The sequence below is a fragment of the Anas platyrhynchos genome, chromosome 1 (genome assembly GCF_047663525.1).
Source record: "Anas platyrhynchos isolate ZD024472 breed Pekin duck chromosome 1, IASCAAS_PekinDuck_T2T, whole genome shotgun sequence".
Classification (NCBI taxonomy): domain Eukaryota; kingdom Metazoa; phylum Chordata; class Aves; order Anseriformes; family Anatidae; genus Anas; species Anas platyrhynchos.
Window position 1 is genome coordinate 56,888,329 of NC_092587.1, and position 23,196 is coordinate 56,911,524.

Here is a 23,196-nt window from a genome sequence, read left to right on the forward strand (position 1 = left end):
CCACATTCCATTCTACTTCCTATCATCTTAAAATTGGGTCTCCCCAACCTTTAGTTCCCAAGAGAAAAAAAAACAAGCAGTGAAGAGGATTTTGCGTTGTGTCTGCGCAGACACCACAGAAACCTCACAGCAACGTGAGGTTTTTGCCAAGAGCTGCTCAGTGCTATTTAGATCCGGGTTCCCTAGGCCATGATACAGCATGGAGAGTCACACCTAAGCCTTTACTGATCTGCCTTTCTCCACAAAGTAACTAAGGAAGCTTTCAAAAAGTCTGAAACAGCAAGAATTTAATGTTTCACAAGTGCCAGGACAGAATCAGAACAAGTTCTTTAGGAGGTGACTTTCATAAACAAGTGGGAAATACGCAGAATATAGGACAAAGCTCTTTTCCAAAACTCAAAGCATGTGCCACGTTAAAGCATTTCACTTACAAGATTCAGAAGTAATAACTACAGGATATGCTAAGAACAAAACATAATGAAGTGCTGGCAGCTTTTTACAGCTCTAACATTGCTCATCTCAGACCACACTCATTTTGCAGCAACTTTCATAGCATAAAAGTTAAAGAATGCCATAAAAAAAAAAAAAAGGGTATGACCAGTTCAACATTTGTGTCCTCAGAAAATGATTGGGAAAGGTTTGGTAGAGTGTCACAAATCTCACTGTGGTCCCAAACAGCTGGCTCACGGAGCTCACTGGTAGCACTCTGGGGTACGTCTGCATCAGAAACCAGGGGGAGCAGACCACATTAAATCTCTTGCTGCAGTTTGATTGCTTCTTGTGGCCAAGCCAGCTCGTTTCTGTAGCTAACTGGGATCTTTAAACCAAACTGGGCGCTGCACTGCTAGCTTTTGAGTATAAAAATAGTTAAATATTGCATTTATTGCATAGACTTACCTCCATACACGCTTCCAGCAGATTGGAGCTAAGCAGCTGGTGCAATTAACAACAGGAACAGAGAATTCTACCTGCTGGGTTTGCTGTCCCCACCTCCCCATGTCATTATGTGTGGTAATACCATGCCACCAACATAACCAGCAATTAATGACACCAAATAAAGTTGTTCCAGACTGCAGTTGAAGTACCAATGGCTCAGAGAGACTGGGCTACTACTGTACCATAATTTGCAGTTTACTTTCAACACCCATAAATATAGGAGCGAGTTTTAGACACGTGATGTATTTTGATTTTCTTTTAATTTCTAAAAGGTCTCCCTATATATCCTTCTTGTACAGCCATAGCCACTGAAAAAGTAAGCTTTTACATGCTTAGAAGTGTGTTTTTTTTTGTAGGAACATGAGATTAAGAAAATACTGCATACACAATGTTCACAGCCTTCTATTACAGGCTTCCAAAGAAGTTACTTATTTGCAAAGTCAGCACGTGGGGAAAAAAAAACAACAAAAAACAAAAATTACCAACAGCTTCTACTTTAAGGCAACCTCAAGCTGTGTCTTAGGAGTGCATTTTGCCTCACATACTGCAGAGGACCTACAGATGTTCTCGTTTGAGGTGTGTCAAAGTTTGGAATCTGTCAATATACAGTTTACTTGGATGATATATATATAATTTTTTTTTTTTTTAAGGCCTCATATGCCTGTTTTTGGTTTCTTTTTAAATAAAAATATTGCATTTCCTCAAAATCAAAATGCAAAGTGTGAGACAAAGATGTAGTGAAAAATTCTTGCATTTGTTTAAACAGAGCAAGGAACTAACCTGGCACACCACGGAGCCGAAACAGTTTCGCTAGTTCTTCAGTGGTTCCCAGCTACACCAAGTAATTGCTTTCAAGTTACAGAGTTGTGCTAGATGACCACAAACACCTGCCCAGTTTCCATGAAGCCCTCATTTTTTCTAGTGTCTTTAAGAAGTTGATCAGAAGCAAGTTTGCACTTGCAGGAAATAGATGCATATCATTAAATACACCTGAGATTTTGCAGTCTTGTATTCAGTAAAAACTGACTAAAAGTTTCAGATACTAGGAGTCAGAGTCTCTAAAGCTTGTTCTGTGAACTGTACAGAAACAACAGGACACAGCTTACACAGCTTCACCTAGTAAAGAGACTTTTTTTTTTGTTTCGAATAAGGCATTAAGTTAGTTTTTATGATCCCTTCTACCACGTTACAAACTTTGTCACCTCCTATCTCCCACTCGTTTCCAATTTCTGCACACCTCCAGTTCTGTTTGCTGCCAGTTCGCTCTGGCAGAACGCATTGATAGTTTCCAGGCTTCCTACAGACACAGTTTTGTAACTATTTAGGCACATCCAATAATGCCATTACACAGCTCAAGGATCCTTAGCAGGAGGATGTGGATGCCACTGAGGACAGTAAACGGCACCTCATCAAACAGATGGTCCGGCAGACATCACCAAGGTAAGTTTCTATGTTCACATTTTAGTCCAAAACTGCAAGACTTACAGTAAGTGAATATTCAAATATGTATAATCCCTTCAGATACACGTACTCACTTCTATAGTTACCAAGTGTTAACATTTCACCAGATACAAAGCTTGAATCTACGCTCTAACAAATCTTCAGACACTGTGCTACCCAAGCTGCTTCTGTCCTTGTCAGATGAAATTAAGTTACTTGCACAGCTCTGTAGAAGATGGAGTGTCTAAGACGCATGGCTTCTCATGGTCCAAATCTCAGCAGATTTTAACGCTGCCGATGTAATATTCTGGAGAATCAAGTATGTCTCTCAGTTCTGGCTTTAGTCAGACTTATCCTTTTTCTTTCCCGTTAAAGGCACTTTACTTGCAACAGCAGATCCTACAGCCGTAACACCTCCAGCCACAGCAGAAACGCTCCCTTTGACTAGCCCTACTCCCATGGAAGGCACAGACGTGACCGCTGTTTTGGTAATTTCCAAGCTCTTCCCTCCAATCCAAGCAACGCCCCCAATCGTGGCACCAACAGCTCCCTTCGTGACACTGAAGATGCCACCAGTCACACGGGAAAGCATGCCTGGCTGCTGCTGCGGGTGGTCCTTCAGCGCACCTGGGGGAGGAAACAACATCGAGTCAATCACAGCGCTGTGATGAAAGCATTTTCAGAGGAGTTATTAATTAAAAAAAAAAAAAAAGCTATTCTTTGAAAAGAGCTCACCTTGAGAGAAAGCTGTTTCTCTCCTTACTAATGATTGTTTTGAAGAAGTATTTACAGGGGTTGCATGCAGGAGGCACAAAGGAGGCAAAGAAGGTTACGAACAGAAGAGCCATCAGGAGTCAAAAGCAGTACGAGGACAAAACTGATGCAAAGCCCTCACAGTATCGTTTCCTTTCTTCAACATCTACACAAACCTAGTTTTCTTCCTAAAAGGTGTTTTCAGTAGTTCAGAAAGGTAAGGTGAAAAAAGAAGTCAACCAGCCAAGTAACTTCTAATTAGCTCATTACATGCAAAAAATTGTCCCCAATAGCAGTATTGATGAGCTCCCAACAGAAATCCCAATGACACACAAAACCAAAACTCAAGCCATAGGATTTCTGCACGTTGTTGACCGTCTAAATCTGTTTTTCCTTTTTAATGTTACGTTTAACCTGTATTTGCATGGTTCTTTGCTGTATGCCGTATATTGATTCATATTCCACATTTGTGGTAAAATTTCTTAGCTTCAAACTAACAAAAAATATTAGAGTAATAGGAAGACTCCCAGAACTAGCAATTTAGTCCTCTAGTTTAGTAAAGTAGCCCATGTTTTTAACTGTAGGCCTCAAAACCCTGCAGATACACACACCTTGTCTCTAAAATGAGCTAGGACTGTAACCCCACATGCCACTACTGCATAAACTCCAACTAATCTTGAAAGCAACAGGGCTTCTGAAGCTGTTTGTTTTGCATGAGCAGTATGTTAACACAAGCACACAAAAATCTATTACCTACTACACCCATAAACCAGCTTAGCCCTGACACATGTTTGTCTGCAAAGTATTTTTGGTGCAAACCTTGAGAAATCTCCAGTCTTTGCAACCATGTTGGATAGGTAAGCACATCTCAGCTCCTGCCTGGTTAATTCCTCACCAATCCCACATACTATCTTAAAACAAGTTTCAGAGCAACAATGTCAAGAGACAGCTAGTTAACAAGAACGTTAAGAGTCACTGAATTTATTGTAATTTCTACCTGCCTGGAGGTAATAGATGGGATTTAGTGGATATGTTTCCCTTTCTTAAGGAAAAACAGCAGGGGGAGCCAAGGAAAGAGCAAATGGAACCACAGTGAACAGAGCTAAGGAAGAAGCAGTCACTAAAAAAAGAGGGGAAGGAGTCTGCAGCAGAAAGAACATGCTTGAAAGAAGACAACAAATCTAGAGGGGTTAGACAAAAAATACAAAAAAAAAATCAGATCTAGATCCAAAGACCTTTATACAGCCCCTGTCAACATATTCACTCCATATTGTGACGTGCCATAGGAGAGCCAGCAGAAGATGTCTCTGTCTCCCATGACGCCTTCTTAGGCTCTCCTGATTGTTGACAACTTCCACTGAGAAGAGTTTCCACGAGTCAACTCCCAGCACTCACATACTACAAGATGGAAACTAAGGGGTGAACAGCTTCCCATGGATATGCAATGACTTTGTGGTTAACACTACAAGTGACCCAGGACTCAGAATTTATTTTTAAAAACGCTGAAATCAGAGTTCCTAAGTGTGCCACCAAAATAACTCAAACAGCAGATGCTGTCCAAATGAGAGAACTTTTTAAATATCGAAAAAAAAGTCATTAAAGAGCAACAGTTCCACTCAAGGAAGCAAAGATACTAAAAATGCTTCCATCTTATACTAGTCTCTCTTAAGAAATCTGTACGAATAACAAAAAGGGTTCTGGAAACTAGGAAAATTACAGCCTTTTACTTAAAGCCAGGCAATAAATAGCCTTGCTGGTTCATTCTACACCTGTAGCCCTCAGCCTGAACATCTCCAGCACAAATGCACTGCCAACACGAGCAAGTAGAGATTGGAATTAACATTTGCATACAAAAGACCTTTAAAAAGTTTTTTTGTTTTGTTTTGTTTTTTTAATTGGTGGTCAATTTCTGTTCTAGAATATACATTCCTGGTCTCCACGTTCCTATCAGTATGAAAAAGCTAAAGACAGCATGTTGCTAGATCTAGGGAGAAAATGACACAAATTCCTTGTTCGGGGCTGGCTCTGCCACAGTACCTTGAAACCAGCTTCCCACTGAAAGAGACTGACAGCGAACCACAGTTTGAGCACAGACCACAAAAGTAAAGAAAGTAAAACATGAGAAAAGCATTACTCATAGAAAGTAAGAGCAGAAAAGCTTCTATATACTCGTTTCCTTAAAGTCTTTGGGCACCAAGCTGGTCAAGGGTCATTTGGACAACCTGGAAATATTTTCATCTTTACAAAAAAAAAAAAAAAAAAAAAGGCAAACCAAAACAGCAAATTGGTGTTGGAATGGAGCCTTTACTCTAAGAATTTTCTTTGGCAGCCAGATCAGAGCCAATCTTCTTGCCAGCATCGCTCTGGTAGCCTTCCAGCCACAACTGGCCATCTTTTTGCAATGTTGTAAGCATATCACATATGACAGCCTCACGTGACATCTAAAATACAGACGCTTTAGGGTATTCCAATATTTTACCGGACTCAAAGGGCTTGAAGACTGCCCATAAGGCTGAAGCAAAAGGAAAAGAAAGCTCTCAATGATGGTGGTTCTATCAAGATGAGTTGTATTTCATTCCACTCTTCCTCCTAACTACAGCAGCCTTCTCCATCTGTTTAAACTACATACCCAAATTGATTATTTTCATATTGAAATAAGAAACTGTGCAGAAGAAAGCAAGTCTTAGTTACTCACAAATTTTAAACAAAACCCTGCACTGGTGAGTGATGACAGAGCCCTGCTGTTACGTTCTGAATCTGGAGAAACTACTCAATATTCTAGAAAGATTAAAAAAAAAAAAATCCCTTCAGCATCTTCCTGATGGAAGAATTGGTCATGATTTACCAACCAGGCCACTGTCAAAATTGTATGTGCGAGGTTCAATGTGTTAAAAACACAACTCAATCTTTAAGGGGGAAGAAAAAAAGGAAAAAAAAAACACTATGAACTTAAACTAAAATGTTAACACATACTAGGGCACAGGTTCCAACCTGGCATTTGTTTTCAGAAATGCTTCTAGGATCCTGACAACCCCTTAAGGACTTAAAAAGGAGAATTTTCTTCTAACAACATTACCCTGTAACAAGTTCATGTATAGTAGGGCTTAAGAACTGTGCTACCAAGAACTATTTCTCCCTTTCCTCTCATCTCCTTGTACTTGCGCTTCCCATCTAGTAGTCGTTAAGAAAATAGCAAGCTATTCCACTTGAACCCAGTCCGCTGCAGCGAGTGGACAATACTGTTGTTCAAGTGAAGTAAATTGTTCTGTTAAATGACACATAAAAGCTGGAGAAAGAATACCCTGCAAACAGAGCTTTAAATTACCATTATAAATTGAAGAGTAATGAAACGAGAGGAATCAGGACTTGCTGACCTCTACACCCGATACATTTGGTCTTAAAGTACAAGAAGACAAAATCCAGACAACTTCTGTGCCAAGAACAGTTTTTGATCTAGTATGCTCCCAGCCACGCTATGCAAACAGCATTCCTCACAGTGCAGCTGGTCCGCAGCCTGGATGGGAATATTGCTAATTCACAACTTCATTTCCTCTTCAGATCTAATAACTGATGTAAAATTCATTTGGTTCATGGGACCAAGATGCCACTGCATTAACAAAGTCAAGCGTTCCTTTGTTTTCACAGAAACACGAGATTAAGTCAACAGTTAGAACCACAATTAATTTTATTATGGAAAAAAACTCTGCAGAAGTAGCAGCAAGCACATCTTGTTTCAAAGTCACAAGTACTGTGAACTCAGCAAGGCACCCAAGAGTGAAGCTGGGCTCTTTTCATCTCACATATGGGCAGCAGAAACAAATGCTCAACAGACCAGTTCACATCTCTTGAAACTTATCTGCAAATTACAGTTATCTGCCCACCTTCTCTGTAATTTATCAGTATAATTATTAATTAAATTGTATTCAGTGGCTTTCTATCAGGATAATGCAGAAGGGAACAAGAACTGCAGGCCCATCCTATCCCAGGGCTGGGTTATTTACCGTTACTTAAAAGTTAGAGAGTTTAGGTTGCAGGGTGTTGTTTTCTTTCAAATAATTGCACTTTAGGTGAATTTCTGTAAACTTACATGGTATTATGGAAACTAGTACATACCTTCTGGTGGTTCATCATGAAGGTAGGATGGGACTTCCTGTTGATTTTTGTCCGTTTGATTCATTATTGCCTAAAAGATAAATTCACATATTCTGTACATCTCTTCTGCCAAAGCAATAATGTAACCCCTGAATCTAAAATTCATGTAGTTCAAGAATAAGAACTTATTTTTCCTTACTAGAAGCTAGCATCTGTTGCCCAATTACTGCACTTTTTATCATCAGACTGTGCTGTTGCACAATTCTACCAGACTCAATAGTTGAGGAGTCGATGCCCCTATCGGGTCAGCAGGCCTGGAGGGAGCGGTCACCCTATGCTAAGCACATCTCAAACCTAAGAAGTGATCAGGCGAAAACAGCATGAAAACAAAACAGCCACCGCCATGCGATAGCCTGTGCTTACGTACTACAAAATAAAAGGTTAGCGATCGTACTGGCAAACGCTAGAAAAACAACAGCATGCCTGTATGATCTGTTCAGACCTAGAAAGCAGTAGCTTAGAGAAACAAGTCCTTGCAGGAGAATTTGAATAAATGCCAGAAAAAAAAGAGTTGAAGTAAATGCAATAAAAGCACGCTAGTTATCTTGTAACGGTACTGCCTACACAACGCAGCGATAGCAGCGGAACTGGAGTATTTCAGCTATGCACAAACTTTCCAATGAAAACATTTCAGAAACAGGTAGGTTTTTATTATTGTTATTTACTGAAAAAACACCAAAAGCTGTTTCCTAGAGCAGTTCTAGCACAGCAGTCCCCAAAGGGAAGGGGAAGCACAAGAGAAAGCTCAAATCAGCAGCGCTGCTCACTGCATCTCCCTCTCCTGTGGGGAAGAAAGCAATGCCTGGTGCAGGACCTCCCCCACCAATGCATGCCTCAGCCCCAAGACCTACCTCCTCCCCTGAGCCTTCCTGCCAACCCTGTTTTCCCTCCTCAGCAGGTACTGAGGTTAGGAAAAGGGGAAAGAAAAAAACAAGCTGCGTTGTGCCACTCAGCATCCTTCAATTTTCCTGCCTCACCACTGACTTTCTTATTTCCCTTCTCCCTGAGCAAGCACAAGGCCTTTATATCGCTCAATTTCCTCCTGGACTCACTGATCACCACAAGAAGAACTCCAGCCCCTCCTGCCATGCCCAGACCTCTCCGCAGTTCAGGTGGGTGAGAAGGAAGCAGGGGCTGAGATCTGGAAGAGGGATGAGGAGGCAGAAGCAGAACTCAAGGGTAGGAAGACTCACCTGGGAAACAGCAGCTAAAACCCTCACAATGTAATTACAAAGTCAAAACATCACAGTAAGAACCGGCACCCACACGATGAGTGATAGATCTTTGGATGAGAAGAAAGCCGAAATTGAATATTAAGAAGTCCTCGCAACCAGCACTAAGGGCATCAGTTTATGACTCTACATATCTCTAGATACACAAGAAGCTGAACAGGAAAGCAAGCAAGAACATCTACCACCACCATGGCTAATTTTATGGCAAGGCCAAACACCTTTCAAAAGCCTGAAATGCAAACGTGGAAGCTGAGAAATAGGGAAGTGCTTAACAGCACATCATTATGGAAGACTAAATACACGACGGCTAAGAGGCAATTGGAAAATGTAGCAGTTATAAAATTCCTTGTTAAAAAAATTAAGAGCCTGACAGATCCCAGGGAGAAACAGAGGCAGTCCAGGGCTCTGTGAAAGGACCAGATTCGGTGCCAAGCGATTCCTTTGCATTCATTCTCATTATTATTGCGAGCTGGGACATATAGGAGGATTTCGTCTTCACTGAGGTAAGACAAATGGATGTTTTTGTATCTCAAAACAAACATAGCAAGCACTGTAAGAAACATAAGGCAGAAACTGCAAGAAACTGACAGGCCTGACATTTCAATCAGAACTTCTGTGCACAACTAAGTCAACTGTGCTGCTACTCAGCAGGTGGTCATTTTGATCATTAAGATGATTACAGCATTAGGAAGGAGATTTTAATTTGCTGCATTAAGAAAAAATCCTTAAAAAAAAAGAAAGATTACAACCTACCATGCCTTACTTCAAACACAGGAAAAGTGACAAAAATAATTGTAAAGACTCAAGGGAGACCCAAATGAATTAGGACAGAGAATAATTAGTCGTTATGAAGAACAACCTCTACAATGCATTTAAATCCCCTATACCTAGCCCGCATGCAGCTCCCAAAATAACCCCAGATGAAATTCATTGCTTGAACTCCCCAAAGGTTCTGTCAAGAATTCTTCCTAAGAGCCTCAGAAAAAAAAATAATTTCACAGGCACAGATAAGATACTGGGATTATAAACAAGTTTAGAGGACAGATGGAAATTAGTTTTGAATATGGCAAAATGGTAGGAAGTGTTCCAAGACTCTGCGTAAGGCTTCGTATGTTCCACTACTAGGGAAGTACTAGGCACAACAGCACTGACAGGAGATACGGCCCCAATGAAGTATCAAGGATCTATTGTGCCAGGCATTGTATCCAAGTATTTAATAAAGACAAGCCCTGTCCAATGGGAAGAACTAGAGTAAATCTGGCAAACAGAAAACCTGCTTCGTAGCTCCCTGTAATCCAGGTTAGGCGACTGTCTGATTTACGTGCAGCTCCTAGCAAAGATAAATGAGGAAAGCAGCGTGTTGGCAGGAGACCTTCACAGCAGAGCTTCTGGTTTAGTGGCAAAGTATTAGAGAAGAAAAAAAAAAAAAGTGAAAAATTGCAGCACTACATAAAAACAATGACGCATTCCCTCCCCTTGCTACCTTCCCCAGAAGGTCAAGGTTATGGAAATTCTGAGCACAAGCTACTTTTTAAAAGGTACACCAGATTTTTACCCAATGTATCACTCACCTTCTAACTACCTATTACAATTACAACTCCTTTTAAACCACAGAAATACTTCACTCTCGTAAAACTATATGGACTATGGTGCTCTACAGTAACTGCTGTTTTAAGACCCCAGAAGTCAGCAGAGAACTTCACTGGTCTGAACAAAGCAGCTAATGAAAAACAAGGCACTCTTGATGGGACTGATTTCACCCTACAGAGAAGAGAGCCGACAGGCATCTTGAGGCCAGAAAGTCGAAAGCTTTTATGTGATGCATGGTTCTGTGGGTGCCTGGAAGCACTCCAGTGATGCTGCAAGAGGTGTACCTAATGAACTTGTGAGGAGTTTCACAGCTGTCCTACTGCCCCAGCGTAGGGAAAACAGAATCAAATCACTGTCAGAAAAGGCGTACAGCTTGACCCAAAACAGAACTTGGCACGGAGGAGAGCTCACAAAGCACAATCACAAGCCATTTTGTTTTTCTATAGCTCTTCAGTGAAACGCAGAACCAAGACCTACCTCCAACAAAGGGCTTGAGCATGAAATTTTAAGATATCTAGGTTACAGTTTGAGCACATTGTTGTATCTAGTTTTGTGTGTCAGGAGACTTACGAGCCTCCGAAATGTGACACAAAATCCGGTGTGCTACAGTGTGTAGCTTATCTGGTGAACAGGAAATTCTGAGCACAGGACCATGTCCTAAACCTGGCTCCTGTCCAGAGATTTAACATATTTCTATTGAATGGAGGTCAAGGATATGGAATAACTTCGTGGTGGCAAAAGACTCCATGTAATCTTCAGAAGAAGAAGGCATGAATGTGTCTTTTCTTTAAAAATTGGAGTTAGTAAACTGTCTTTTTGTTTTGTTTTGTTTTTAAAATCTTTTACATAGCATCACCCTAGTGAAAGCACTCACCTACAATTCAGCGCCTCCTTGGTCTAGTAAGATCCAGGCTCGTACGTCCCACCTTGCAAGGGAGTCCTCTGTCACCAGACTGTAGTGTATCCTCAGGGAGGTTCCTTCTCACTCTGCCTGCTGAAGGTGTGTCCCCACAAAAAAAAAGAAAAAACAAAATTCATGAGACACAGAAGAGATTAAAACTCTCAGCCAACACCTAAGGCACTAATCTGGAGGCGCAAGGATAAGGTTTTGTGGGTAGAATTAGGTCATTCATACATGGCATTGATTAAAGCACCCTGGGAGCTTAGATCAGAAGCTACAGATTCAAAGTTCCCTGTACGCTGAATCATGCAGAGACACAGAATACAACAGCAAAATTAGCAGTATTGCAAGCACATGCAACAAGGCAAAGCTGAACTTTAGAATTTTTATGATACATTTTTCAGAACTTTCTTCAAATTTTGCTAAGACTGGTAAAAAGAAAAAAAAAAAAGGATGGGGGAGAAGCAATCAAAATAGATCTCTTTGGTATTTTCATCCTGTGATCTCAAATTCAATGTCTCCTGTCACCGGGACAAAAGACTCATGCTTCATTTCACACACACACTCAGTGATCACACAGAATCAGGGAGTTAGATCTCCTTGAGTTCTGGCAGAACTCATATGGACGATCAGGCAGCACACATCTGGTCTACCAGTGGCACTTTCCAGTCTCCTTTGTCATTTGTGCAGGTAAGTAAATAAGCTTTGTGTTTTCTTAGTGAAGCAGTAGAAATAAACGCAGGTCTTAAGGGAGATTTTGAACAAGAAGATGTATAAACTACCTTCTGCTTCTTTCCCTCCACGCTCATGAATGTACTATTCATTCAAGAGGTAAGGGATCATTTATCATGTTTTAATACACGGAAATATGTATCAACCTTCGTAGTAGAAGAACTGGAACTTACTTTTTCAATTGGTTTTGAAGAAGAAAACCCCTATTTCCATACTGCCAGAATATGAAATATCTGTAAGTTTTAGACTTTTACATGGCCATAAAGGAAGAAGTGGTTTAGAAGAAAATTTTAATTTGAGAGCTGACGCTGTTAGTGGGCCCTGAATGAAAGCTCTATGAAGTTCCAGAGGTGAAGTCAGAGCCACGCATACATTCACATCCAAGCTGTTACAAACAAAAATTTCTCACCAAATATATTCCTTTGTGAAGGAGACGCCTGGTCAGCTTCTACCCCAAAGACACTCTGCATACACCTGCAAGAACGGGAGTAGATTAATGACATTTCACGTAACAGTGCTACTGCCATGATCCTGCCACGTGTATACGGTGGGAACCACACACCCACAGCCCCGCAGCAGGGAGAAGCAGACTCAGCACGGCTTTAAGAAGCCAGAACTGTGTGAGATTTATCTCACCAACACATTGGTTTTTCTTCTGCGTTCCTGAGCAACAGCGATGATTCTACTTAATCCGTGAGCTATCACGAGGATTACTACACCATGTGGCAATTGGGCGATGTCAGGACGCAACCTCTCCTTAACGAGCCCGCGGTTCTTGGACAGCGACTGGTATAAAACGTTAGCCTCCAGCTAAGCAGCGGGCTCTAACCGCTACGGACGCGCGTGCAGCTTCCCCAACTTCAGATGATGCTCGTGCTGCCTCTCTGAACTCCCGCACAAAAAGCCCTACTGTTTCAGCTCAGCAAACCCAGCCCGAGCAGCAGCCAGTGAGAGCTGGCTTGTTTCAATGCCACCACTCAGATATTTGTGGGCAGCAACGAAACTACCCAAGGACGAGGCCAATTCAGCTTGGCAGCACCGCGCCGCTCCAGAAGGCGGCCGAAGCAGCGCTGGATCTACCCCCCTGGCACAAGTTCACGTCAGCTACCTCGTCTTTGTCCACCGCAGAATAAGCAGCTTCCTTCTGCCCACCAACTTGGGCGGTCAGAGGGCTGAGCTACAGAGCTGGAAGGAAACACACCAGTCCTCGCCACGCGTGCAGCTCCCTGTCCCCCTTTCACCGGCTGCAGTAGACTTAAAAGCAAGCCTGATGTATCCCCCACACACGAAGAAACTTGTTCGAGGGATGATACTTTAAGAAACGCATTTTGGACAGAGTAACCGTGTTCTGATCTCCAAATTAAACAGGGAAATAAGCACAAAGCCACAAAGGTGATCCCACCAGTGACTGCTCTTTGGGGTACTGCTTCAGGCAGCACAAGTGATCCCCGGACTACTTGCCTGCTTGCTTTACGCCCTGCAGGAGTGCTTGTAACATGTCACGAGCCAGAGGGCTAAGTGCTGTTAGCTCTCTCAGACGCAACCCTCAGAGCACAGCCTTCGTGGAAATGTGTTTTTCAGCTATTTCATGCAAAGGAGACACTTGACTGAGTTTCTGAAAGAAGAAAGTTGATGCTAACAGCACTGGAGTAAAAAAAACAAACAAACAAACAAAAAAAAAACAACAAATCCAGGCTTGTAGAAAGCGTGTAGTTAAAACCCAAGAACATAGCTGACATTTCAACAAGCCTTCTGTTTAAAAGCCAAGTTTCAAAACTCAGCTCTAAATACAAAGCAAGAGGGGCTTGAAACTGAGCACGCCGATTTCAAAGGAGCAAGACACAGTTTTCAGGGAAAAATGAGGGCAAGTTCATCAGAAGTTTCTAGGTGTGAACCAAGAAAAAAAAAAGACCAATATACAAACCCCCACGCAATTAAAGCCAAAAAAAGAAGGCATCACTGGTGGAAATGAAACCACACCACCTTCACTCTGCCCAGGACGTTACAGCAAGGCAGGGGAGCAGCTCCAGAGAGGGCAAGGCCCAGCAGCAGCCGCCCTCCTGCCAGCTCAGCCCCACAAATGTCCCCGCTCCTCGGGGGGCTTTCACACCCCACAAGCTCAGCGCCCTGCCCTAGGAGCTGGGGTCGGACACTGCCCCACAGCCAGCAACAGAGCGGCCACTGAAACTTCTCACTAATGAAGAATAATGAGCGTTTTCCCCCAGGGTTTCTCGTCTGCCTGCTGGAAACGTGACATCGCGACCTGCTCGCTGCCAGGCGAGGACCACCCTTTGGGATTGATCTCTGGGCTGGCGGGGCAACACCAGCACTACCCAAACACCGTTCCACAGAGCTTTATAAATAAATAAATAAATAAATAAATAAATAAAAGTCCAGGCAGGATTCACTGAGCCAATGTGCACACACACACACCGCTCAGACTCACTTTGGACCCATATTTTCAGGCCGCACCACGTAAACGCCCGGGGCTGGGTGAAGGCAGCCGCGCCTGGCGGCCCTAAAAACAACCCAAAAAGCAACCCCAAACCCTACAAACCCAACCACCTCTCCCCCGTTTCTCTCCACCACCCCACACCGGGCGGTCCCCAACCACCACCAGCAGCCCCCGAGGACCGGGACACACTGAAGGGGGACACGGGGGGCAGCCGGCTCCGGGCAGCCCCGGCTCTCCTCGACCCTGCGTGGCCGCCGAGGCCTCCCCACACCCCCACAGCCCCGCTACCCCCAGCTCCGTCCCTCACTCACCCACCCACGGGCCCGGCTCTGCCGCTGCCTTTCCCCCGGCGCCGTTCCCCGCTGTCGACGTGGCGCCCGCCCCGGCGGCAGCCGCAGACCCCGCCCCAGCGCCCGGCGCGGCCCCTCAGCGACCAGGGGGCCGCGCAGGCGCCACCGGTAGCGATCCCGGCACGGCTCGGTGCTGCCCGGTTCCCCCCCGGTTTAAGCACTCCCCTATTGGAGGGTCCGGGCCCTTTGGAGCGGCCCCGGGACCACCGAGGCGCGGGGAGGTCGCCCCCGGTGCGCCCGGCCAAAATGGCCGTGTGAGGGGAACCGGGGGTGGGGGGGGAGGGTGGTCTGGTGGTGCTTCCTCACCAACACCACCACCATTTTCCTTCTCCAAGGGTGTTTTGGCGACGAATGGCCACTTTCTAGTTCGTTAGACAAGGGGGTGTGGTGTGGCCAAGGGAGGGTACCCAACCTCCCCAGTTTGGGTACTCTGATGGTTGAGTTTAGGAGCTCAGAAGCACAGCAACACCAAGCACGCCGAGAAATGCTTTACGATGCTTGACTTGTGGAGTCAAATCGCCCCCCTGCTTCCTCTGCCCCGCTTTATGCCTGGCTGCCCCCTTCTCTTGCACCCGCCTCCGCAGAGCAGCACCTGTGGAGGGTAATCCTCTGACCCTAAATCATAACATCCCGCGTGGACTCTGCTCATGAACAGAAAATAGCGAGGAGCACAGATCTCTATTTTCATAGAGATCCGTGTAAAGAGGCCTTTTCCAGACTCTCTCCTGGCTTTGCTGCTTTACCTCTGGCTTAGCACAGAGGGTTGCATCGCAGGCATGAGATGGAGCTGGAAAGGATCAGCCGTCTACGGGCATACACCTCATCAGACTTCATTGGACTGCTGGAGGAGTACCAATGTGACCCACCTGGGGGGCACTCAGCACTCCCAGCCCACTGAAAGAACACAGACCTTGGTCTATATTTCAGCACAGAGCAGGTGAAGGTGTGAGAACAGCAGAAAGCAAGTGAAAACGGGGCTGCAGGCCTGGGCTGTTCCTTGGGTCTCTCAGTATGGTCGAGGCACAGAGGATGTGTAGATCACTGGTGTCCTTTGAAGGTGTCACACACACACACATACACACACAGCCAAGTCCTATCCCATGATCTTGATTTCCACCTGAGAGGCAGGTCAGCAGCTCCAAGCTCACGCAGTGTTTACCTCCCTGGCAGGAACAGACGGATGCCTGCCACCTTTTGTCCTTTTGTTCCTCCATTGGAGGGGATTTTCTCACTGCTGCTGCTCACCCCTTGCCTTAAGGCCCAGGTGTGTGCAGTGCTATCTGTGGGTGCTGTGCTTCAAACGCAGGCCTGTCTCTTCGCCTTCCTGGTGGCAGGAGAAAGTGTCGCCGCTCAAATATCTTCTCTGTAATAAAAGTTAAATCACCCATAAACCTTACAGCATGAAGCATCTAACTATATTTTGCCTGCTAGTAACTGAAAATGAAAGGGACTGCGGAGATTAAAATCTCTTCCTCAAATTTTGACAGACGGAGGGTGGAACAGAAGAGCTTGAGCAGATGAAGCATTTTGCCGAGCAAGCAGACGGCGTGAACTTCCCCATCAGACCGCAGCCGCTGGCAGCGGGGGCTCACGGGCAGGTGCTGTAACTGACACCCATCACTTCAGACTGAGGTCTCTGCAAGAGAGGAAGCACACGGGCAGCATCCCTGTGACTTTCTACACCAACATCTAAGCCGAGGAAAAGGTTTTGGCTGGAGAGGTGTCATCACTGTGACTCTTTTCCTCTCATTTCTTTTTTCATGCGTTGAACTTCCTAAATCCTCTCAAAGATTGTCTGCAGCTAATATATTCAAGTAATGACTTTTTTTAGTATTATTTGGTCTTTAAATAAATAGCCTTCTTTCACTAGAAATAGTACATAAGCAGCTTCTTAGCTATTTTAAAATGGAAAAAACAATTGCAACATTCAGTCTTTCCCGCATGGAGGAGTGGTTTCTTCACTTAGATTATAGGTTTTTAGGAATGCACCATGATTACAGATGCAGAAAAAAAAATAATGAAGGAAGGTCAAAATATATACATTTTGCATCTCATTATTATGATTATGGTTACTTCTACTGCTGAAGTGTCTGCAGGGAGCTACAGCCAGGCTTGGTATTTCACTGTGCTGGATTCAATGCAGATGTAGGAAACGGTCCTGAAAGAATCATTCTCTTTCAGTACAGAGCTAATTTAAAATGGGAACTACATTTCCTGAGCTTCTAGGCCTCATGGTGGTGCCCAGCAGTTTCATTTTTTCCACTTGTTGGTAGCCAATGTGGAAAGTCAAAGGTGTGGAGAGAGTGTCAGTCTTTTAGTTCTGGCGATGTCCATAGGCATTTGTCTGGCTAGCAAACTCCGGGTGGACTGTTTGCTGAGCTGGAGAGCAGAATGAGGAGGACAAGAAAAAAGCACATGAGATTCAGCCTCTGCTGTTTTGATTCATCTAGAGACAGTCAACTATAGTAGCCATATGTGAAGGCCAAAGATGGACTGTATGGGGTGCCAGTTCCTAATTTGTTTGCCACGGATGTGAATACATCCCTATCGCAGATCCCTGCCTGTGGTGTAGAGAAGGATTAGGCAAGAATTGTGCTTTTTGCAGACTAGAAATATAAATCTACCTTTAGGTTTAAAAATGAGTTCCCTGAGTAGATAACATAGGTATGGATGGATTTATGATGGATGGAAGGAAGGAAGGGAGGAATGAAGGTCCAATGAATATCCAAGAATTGTTACAGTGGGAATGGTGATGCCAGGAGCCAACACTGTCTTACAAACAGAAACAGATTGGACTAAAGACCAGCACACACCACTCAAACATATATAATGCCCTCATTTCATATGAGGAGACATGCTTACTTAAGTGTGATGTCTTACCTGCAGATGCATCTTTGTCTCGTAGAAAAGGAAACTGTCTGCCACGAGTACCAGGTGACTGCAATGTGTAGGGACAGAAAGTCAGAGATACGCACTGCTTGTACAGTTTTGGTGATGGCCCAGAAAGTAACAGCTCACACATAATACTGAAGTACCACTACAGTGCTGGGTACCAACATAAAAGCCTAAGTCTTCTCATTGCTTTTTATAACACATCTGACTCCAGCTTTATACTAATACAAATTGGGAATAAGCAAGAGTGCATTTCTGAATCTGAGGTGACAAACTGTTTGGAGGTATCTTTTTTTGTTACATGTAGACTCAAGTTCAAGCTATTATCACAATATGATTATATACTTCAAAAATTATCAAGAACCACGATTTTGCAGATCATACAGTCAGCTCATTATTGAGCCATTAAACAACTAGTTCCAGCACAGAGCTTTTAATGAGCTTGTTTCAAGTTGATTACTTGGTGCTTGGTGTCAACTTAATTAATATTTTAAATTTACATACTGCTATTTAACCTGCTATTATGGTGCCCTACTGTTTACAAAGGTGAATTGATTTAATTGTCTCATTTCATAGGTCAGGGCACGGTGTCATTTTGGGGTTAAGTGACAAGACTGAAGCCACACAATCAAGACTGAAGCAATCTGTGTCTGTTGCTCAACCTGCAGGGTGGCATTTCCTCTGTATAACTGAGAGAATGCTTGGGAGGACATTGGCAAACCTGGAACAAAATAATTTCAATAGCAGTTAATAGAACTATAGTACCCTGTTTAATCTGTTCATTAAGATTTCTTGCAAAGATCACAGAAAAGCTTCATATCTATGGAAGCACAGTGGGCAATTTAGAAGTGTACCTTTGATAGGAAAACAATCAAAGTAATTGAAGTAATTTCTCAAAGTACAAATTAATTTATGCTCTTAAGGAAAAAAATTATAATAGGAAACAGTATTGTTCCTCCTATCGCACATTTTTTACATTATCAGCAATTATTTGGTGTTTCAATCTTGCAACTCTTATGAATATGAGCAGTCATGAGTAGCATGAGCAAAGTTTGCTGAAACAAATGAGCCTGGAAAGGTCAGGTCCCTGCCTTGAATAAATAAGTCGAGATGGTGACATTGCTGTTTAGTCTCCTAGGTGTGGTGTGCTGCACAGCCGTGCAGCAACTCTTCTGTGACAACTTTTTTTTTTTTTTAATCCTGTTTTAAATAAGACCTCTTTCTTGCTGTTTCCCAGCTGTGTGCTCTACTTATTAGTGTGTATGCATAAGCTTTTTGCTGTGTTTTATAAAGGCGGAAGGCTGTCTGAGTTAAGGATTGGGTGTGTGCTCGCCCACTTTCGTACCTTCGAGCCTCTAAGGAAATTGCTGGCACGGGAACCTCTCCCAAAATACTGACATTTAAAATAACAAGCTGTGCTAAGCACGAAGTCAGCTTGTCAAGTCTCTCTCCAGCATGCATCCATTCTTGTTATGAAATAAAACATTAACGTTACCAGATTTACAGACCCACACAGCAAGAGTGCCTTCCATGCTTTTGAGGTTACAAATGAAGCAAAGACAAAACCCAGGCCTGCAAGGGCACCGAGCACCTTTTTTTCTTGCTTTTGTCTCTCAAGGAGTCTGTGCAGAGCTCAGCATGTACCTTCTGTCAGTCTAATTAAACATTTACTCCCTGTTCTGCTTCCTTATTCATCCCAGTGGACTGATGAGACACCCAAGCACGTGGAAGATCAGGTGGGTGTCTCCGCAGTTTGTTACAGCTATTTAATTACCACTGATAAGCAAGTGACTTCATGGTCTGGTCGTTCTTTACAGAGGTGGACAACTCAGTGATTTGTCTGAAAGTCTAGTAAATGGTCTGGTTATCACTAACTATTAATCAGGAAAGACAACGCTGATTGCCACTGGTCTTCAAGGTGTGCGTATTGCAGTAGCAACACACCAGAGACCTGTTGTTGTTTTGTTTATTCCTATCAAAAAACAACCAAGCAAACAAAACACACACACCAAGCATGGGAGTACTCAAAAATATTTCAATTTTGAACTACAAGCCACATACCTCGAATAAGAAATAAGGTAATATTGGCCCTGCTAAGAAGTGAACACTGTACAACCCTATGGATTTCTGTGTCTGATCTCTGCTTGAGTGCTCCATGCATATAGCTGGTGTGCTGAAATGAAAGAAACACTCAAAAGTAAAGGAAGTCCCTTGGTTTCATAAATTCCTGGAACCATACCTGTGAACACTGTCAAATGCAGTCTCATACATGATTAGATCTAAATTCTGCACAGTGGTTTTGTATTCTTCTTCTCCGTGTGGAATACAGTTTCCTTCCTTTTCCCCATTTTCTGATCAAACCCCACACTTTCTTCAATGCCTTTTTCTCTTCAACAGAAGTATAAATAACAGCGATGATGAGGACAGTACAATGCATCCCTTGTATTTCATAGCACTGATTCTCTCCTGTAATGCAGTTAACAGTTTGTAGGAGATGCAGAACTCCTTTACTGGAAAGAACTGATGGGATTGCTGTCCTTCCTTAGGGGACATCCCAGTACAGCTCTGACATCCTGTGAAGCAGACAGTGCTTGGGTGCAGGAGGTGGCGTATGTGGTCACCCTGTGCTTGTGCGGTGGGAGCTGGGGCTTTGCGAGGGTCAGCCATGGGTGATACGGAGATTCTTGTGGTGCTGCAGATCTCCACGCTGCAGCCCGTGGAGGAGCCCACATGGAGCAGGTGGATGTGGCCTGGAGGAGGCTGCGGCCCATGGAGAGCCTCCGCAGGAGCAGGCCCCGGGCCGGAGCTGCAGCCCGTGGAGAGGAGCCCACGCAGGAGCAGGGGGTCTGGGGGGAGCTGCTGCTCACCCGTGGGGGACCCGTGCTGGAGCAGTTTGCTCCTGGGGGATGGACCCCATGGTGCGGAGCCGTGTGGGAGCGGTGCTTGGAGAGATGCTGCCTGTGGGCAGCCCCCCAGGCTCAGTTCAGGAAGGATGGCATCCTGTGGGAGGGACCCCATGGGGAGCAGGGGCAGGGAGGGACTATGAAGGGGTGTCAGAGACAAAGTGTCAGGGACTGACCGCAGCCCCCAGGATTTACAGAGTCTTTGTCTGCCACCCAGTGCACTCAGAAACTTTGCAGCTCTGCAGTCCTTCTCCCTTCATTAGTCGTATCCTATCACTGACCTGTCATTAACTGCTTCTCATCGTTAGCTACATAGTAGCTAACATAAAAGGGGAAAGTTCTGACTACTCACTAATTATAAAATGAAAATACGATGATTTTCTTTATAAACTTCAAGCATACTTTCTAAACATGCCCTAATATTTCTAAGTAAAAGCACCCAAATCAGTCCCGTCTCTATACAGATAAAATCGTTTCCGCTGGCCAGCACTGACATCATACCACGTGTCTGGAGCAGTGTTGTGGAGGGAAAAGGGTTGTCTATAGATCCTAACAGCTCAGGAGACAGAAGGCAAGTAAAGGCAAGTTAAACCCACTCAACATTTGGTATTTTTATATCCTCTGAATCTGGAGGCCCATGTCAAATATTGTAAGGCTGGGGCTTGCACTGCTGAGATAAGGGGCCCTCTCTCCACGTGTAGCCTAATGTTTCCTCACAGACTTCTGCTGTCGTTCTTTGTGCTTTTAACCCCATGGTGTACTCACAGAGGTTGATCCCTGTAGTCCATACAAGCTGTACGTGCTCCTGTGCAGGCATGATTCCTCTATGCCCAATTGGGTTGCCCTGTTTCACCCCCAGGCCCTCCTGGGCATCTTCTCCACTGTAGGATCCTTCTGGAGCAAGCCAGTTTGTTGCCCTGAAAAGAAAAAAAAAAGGGATCTGGTTTCTCCCAGGTGCACTTGCCAGGATAGTTAACCACAGGGTGCACTCACAGATGAGGGTGTCAGCTGCACTAACTTTGTTTTAAATCCTCTCCCAGAAGACTTCACATCCTCAGCTGCCTTCATCCCACACCTTAGGGAATGCCCTTGGCTATGAAACCACTGCTCTGTCAGGCTGTGTCCTCGCAGTACTGCAGGTATTTTGGACTCCAGGATCACAAAAGCCGTGTCTCAGTGTCCTGGTTTCAGTTAGCACAGAATTAATTTTCTTCCTAGTAGCTGGTGGAATGCTGTGTTTTGGCTTAGGATGAGAAGAGTGCTGATAACACCCCGATGCTTTAATTGTTGCAGAGCAGTGCTTATACTAAGCCAAGGACATCTCAGCCTTTTGCTCTGTCCTGCCAACGGGCAGGCTGGGGGTGCAGTAAGAGCTGGGAGGGGACAGACCCAGGACAGGTGACCCAAACTAGCCAAAGGGGTATTCCATACCATCTGACGTCATGCTAAACAATATATAGGGGTGGCTAGCTGGGGGGGAAGGGGCCGGACTGCTCGGGGTTAGGCTGGGCATCGGTCAGCGAGTGGTGAGCAATTGCATTGTGCATCACTTGTTTGTACATACTATTATTACTTTCCTATTATCATCATTGTATTATTATTGTTATTATTTTATTATTATTTTGTTATTATTATTTTCCTGTCTTATTAAACTGTCTTTATCTCAACTCACGGGCTTCACTTTCCATTTCTCTCCCCCGTCCCGGAGAGGGAGGGGGGAGGGTGAGCGAACGGCTGCGTGGTGTTTAGCTGCCGGCCGGGTTAAACCACAACAGCCTTTTTGGCGCCCAACGTGGGGCCCGAAAGGTTGAGATAACGGCAGATCTGACCAGAGTGTGTTAAACTAAAATTGGTGTAAGGATTAGACCTGCTTAATAGTCACTTGTCATAATGCTGATTGCTTTAATCTCAACTTTGCTGCGCCTGTTTTCCAAATTGAGTATTATAGTACATTATTTTCCGTATTTACTCTCTGTCGTGTTGTTTATCCTCTCCGGGCCCTGGTTTCAGATCATTATGGTGCTGTGTGTTGTAGCAATGGCTTATGAGACGATGAAATATGTGGTCATGACTCTAACTTGTTATTTGTATTCAGTAACATCGTCGACTCTGTACTTTGGAAACTGTATCTTGGAAACTATTAGCAATTATACCTATTGTTTTTTTCCATTAAGGAGTCAATCTGTGGAGGGGAAAGGGGAGGATATTTTTCCTTACTTGCTTACTCTCCCTTTCTCCTTCACCACCCCTGTATCCTCCTGGGTCACTCTGCCTTCCTCCTTCACCACCCTCTTATCCCCTGAGCTTGTCACAATAGCTCTCCAAGATATTGAATATTTCTGGAATACTCAGAGTACCATAGTCTTGTTGTTCTGCCTCATGAATGCACTTCAGGTTCTGCTTAAAGTTAAACAACTACTTGGGAAGCTCTTCTGGAGATCTGCCCGGGGGCAGGATAGTTGTGGGTGGCAGGGAGTATGGGCGGATATGGGCAGGCATCTAGAGCAGTTGGCACCCCCAGTGTGTTGGAAATTCACCCCTGAACAATGGCAAAATCCTCAAAAACTGGCAGAATGCTTGAAAAAAAGGTGTCATGATTCTGGCAGTTCTAAAGTAACACAAATCATTGTAACGTGCTGGGGCCTGGCTCATGCCTATCGAGCTGCCATTGATACTGCTATCAACTTAGTGACAGACCCTGCGGCCACTCCAAGCCCTGTGACAGATCCAACGGCCACTGTGACCCCTACGGTGGACTCGGCAGCCGCTCCAGATCCGGTTCCTGCAGCCGCTCCAGTCCCAGTTCCTGCAGCCGCTCCAGATCCGGTTCCTGCAGCCGCTCCAGTCCCAGCTCCTGCAG

At 44.4% G+C, this 23,196-nt stretch overlaps 1 protein-coding gene across 8 annotated transcripts; it reads right to left on the reverse strand.

The window, feature by feature from the left end:
* Positions 1-270: 270 nt before the first annotated feature.
* Positions 271-21,322, reverse strand: TMEM263 (transmembrane protein 263). Of its 8 annotated transcripts, none has more exons than XM_072038315.1 (6): positions 14,507-14,755; positions 13,198-13,351; positions 12,146-12,210; positions 10,978-11,097; positions 7,243-7,312; positions 271-3,003 (listed from the first exon to the last, which is right to left on the reverse strand). In XM_072038315.1, the coding sequence occupies exons 5-6, from the start codon at positions 7,304-7,306 to the stop codon at positions 2,717-2,719; spliced, it is 351 nt and encodes a 116-aa protein (XP_071894416.1). In that variant the 5' UTR covers positions 7,307-7,312; positions 10,978-11,097; positions 12,146-12,210; positions 13,198-13,351; positions 14,507-14,755; the 3' UTR covers positions 271-2,716. The 8 variants fall into 8 exon arrangements, 7 of the variants coding, with proteins under 7 accessions (XP_071894416.1, XP_071894419.1, XP_071894414.1 ...); XM_072038318.1 differs by having other exon boundaries at positions 10,978-11,094; positions 14,503-14,755; XM_072038313.1 differs by having other exon boundaries at positions 14,503-14,755.
* Between the last annotated feature and the right edge of the window lie 1,874 nt (positions 21,323-23,196).

Bases quoted from the DNA above. Each gene is read 5' to 3' on its own strand.
- TMEM263 (XM_027449844.3), bottom strand. From the start codon at position 7,306: ATGAATCAAACGGACAAAAATCAACAGGAAGTCCCATCCTACCTTCAT. The intron at 3,004-7,242 runs GTATGTACTAGT...TTCCTCCCCCAG, and splicing joins TCATGATGAACCACCAGAAG to GTGCGCTGAAGGACCACCCG.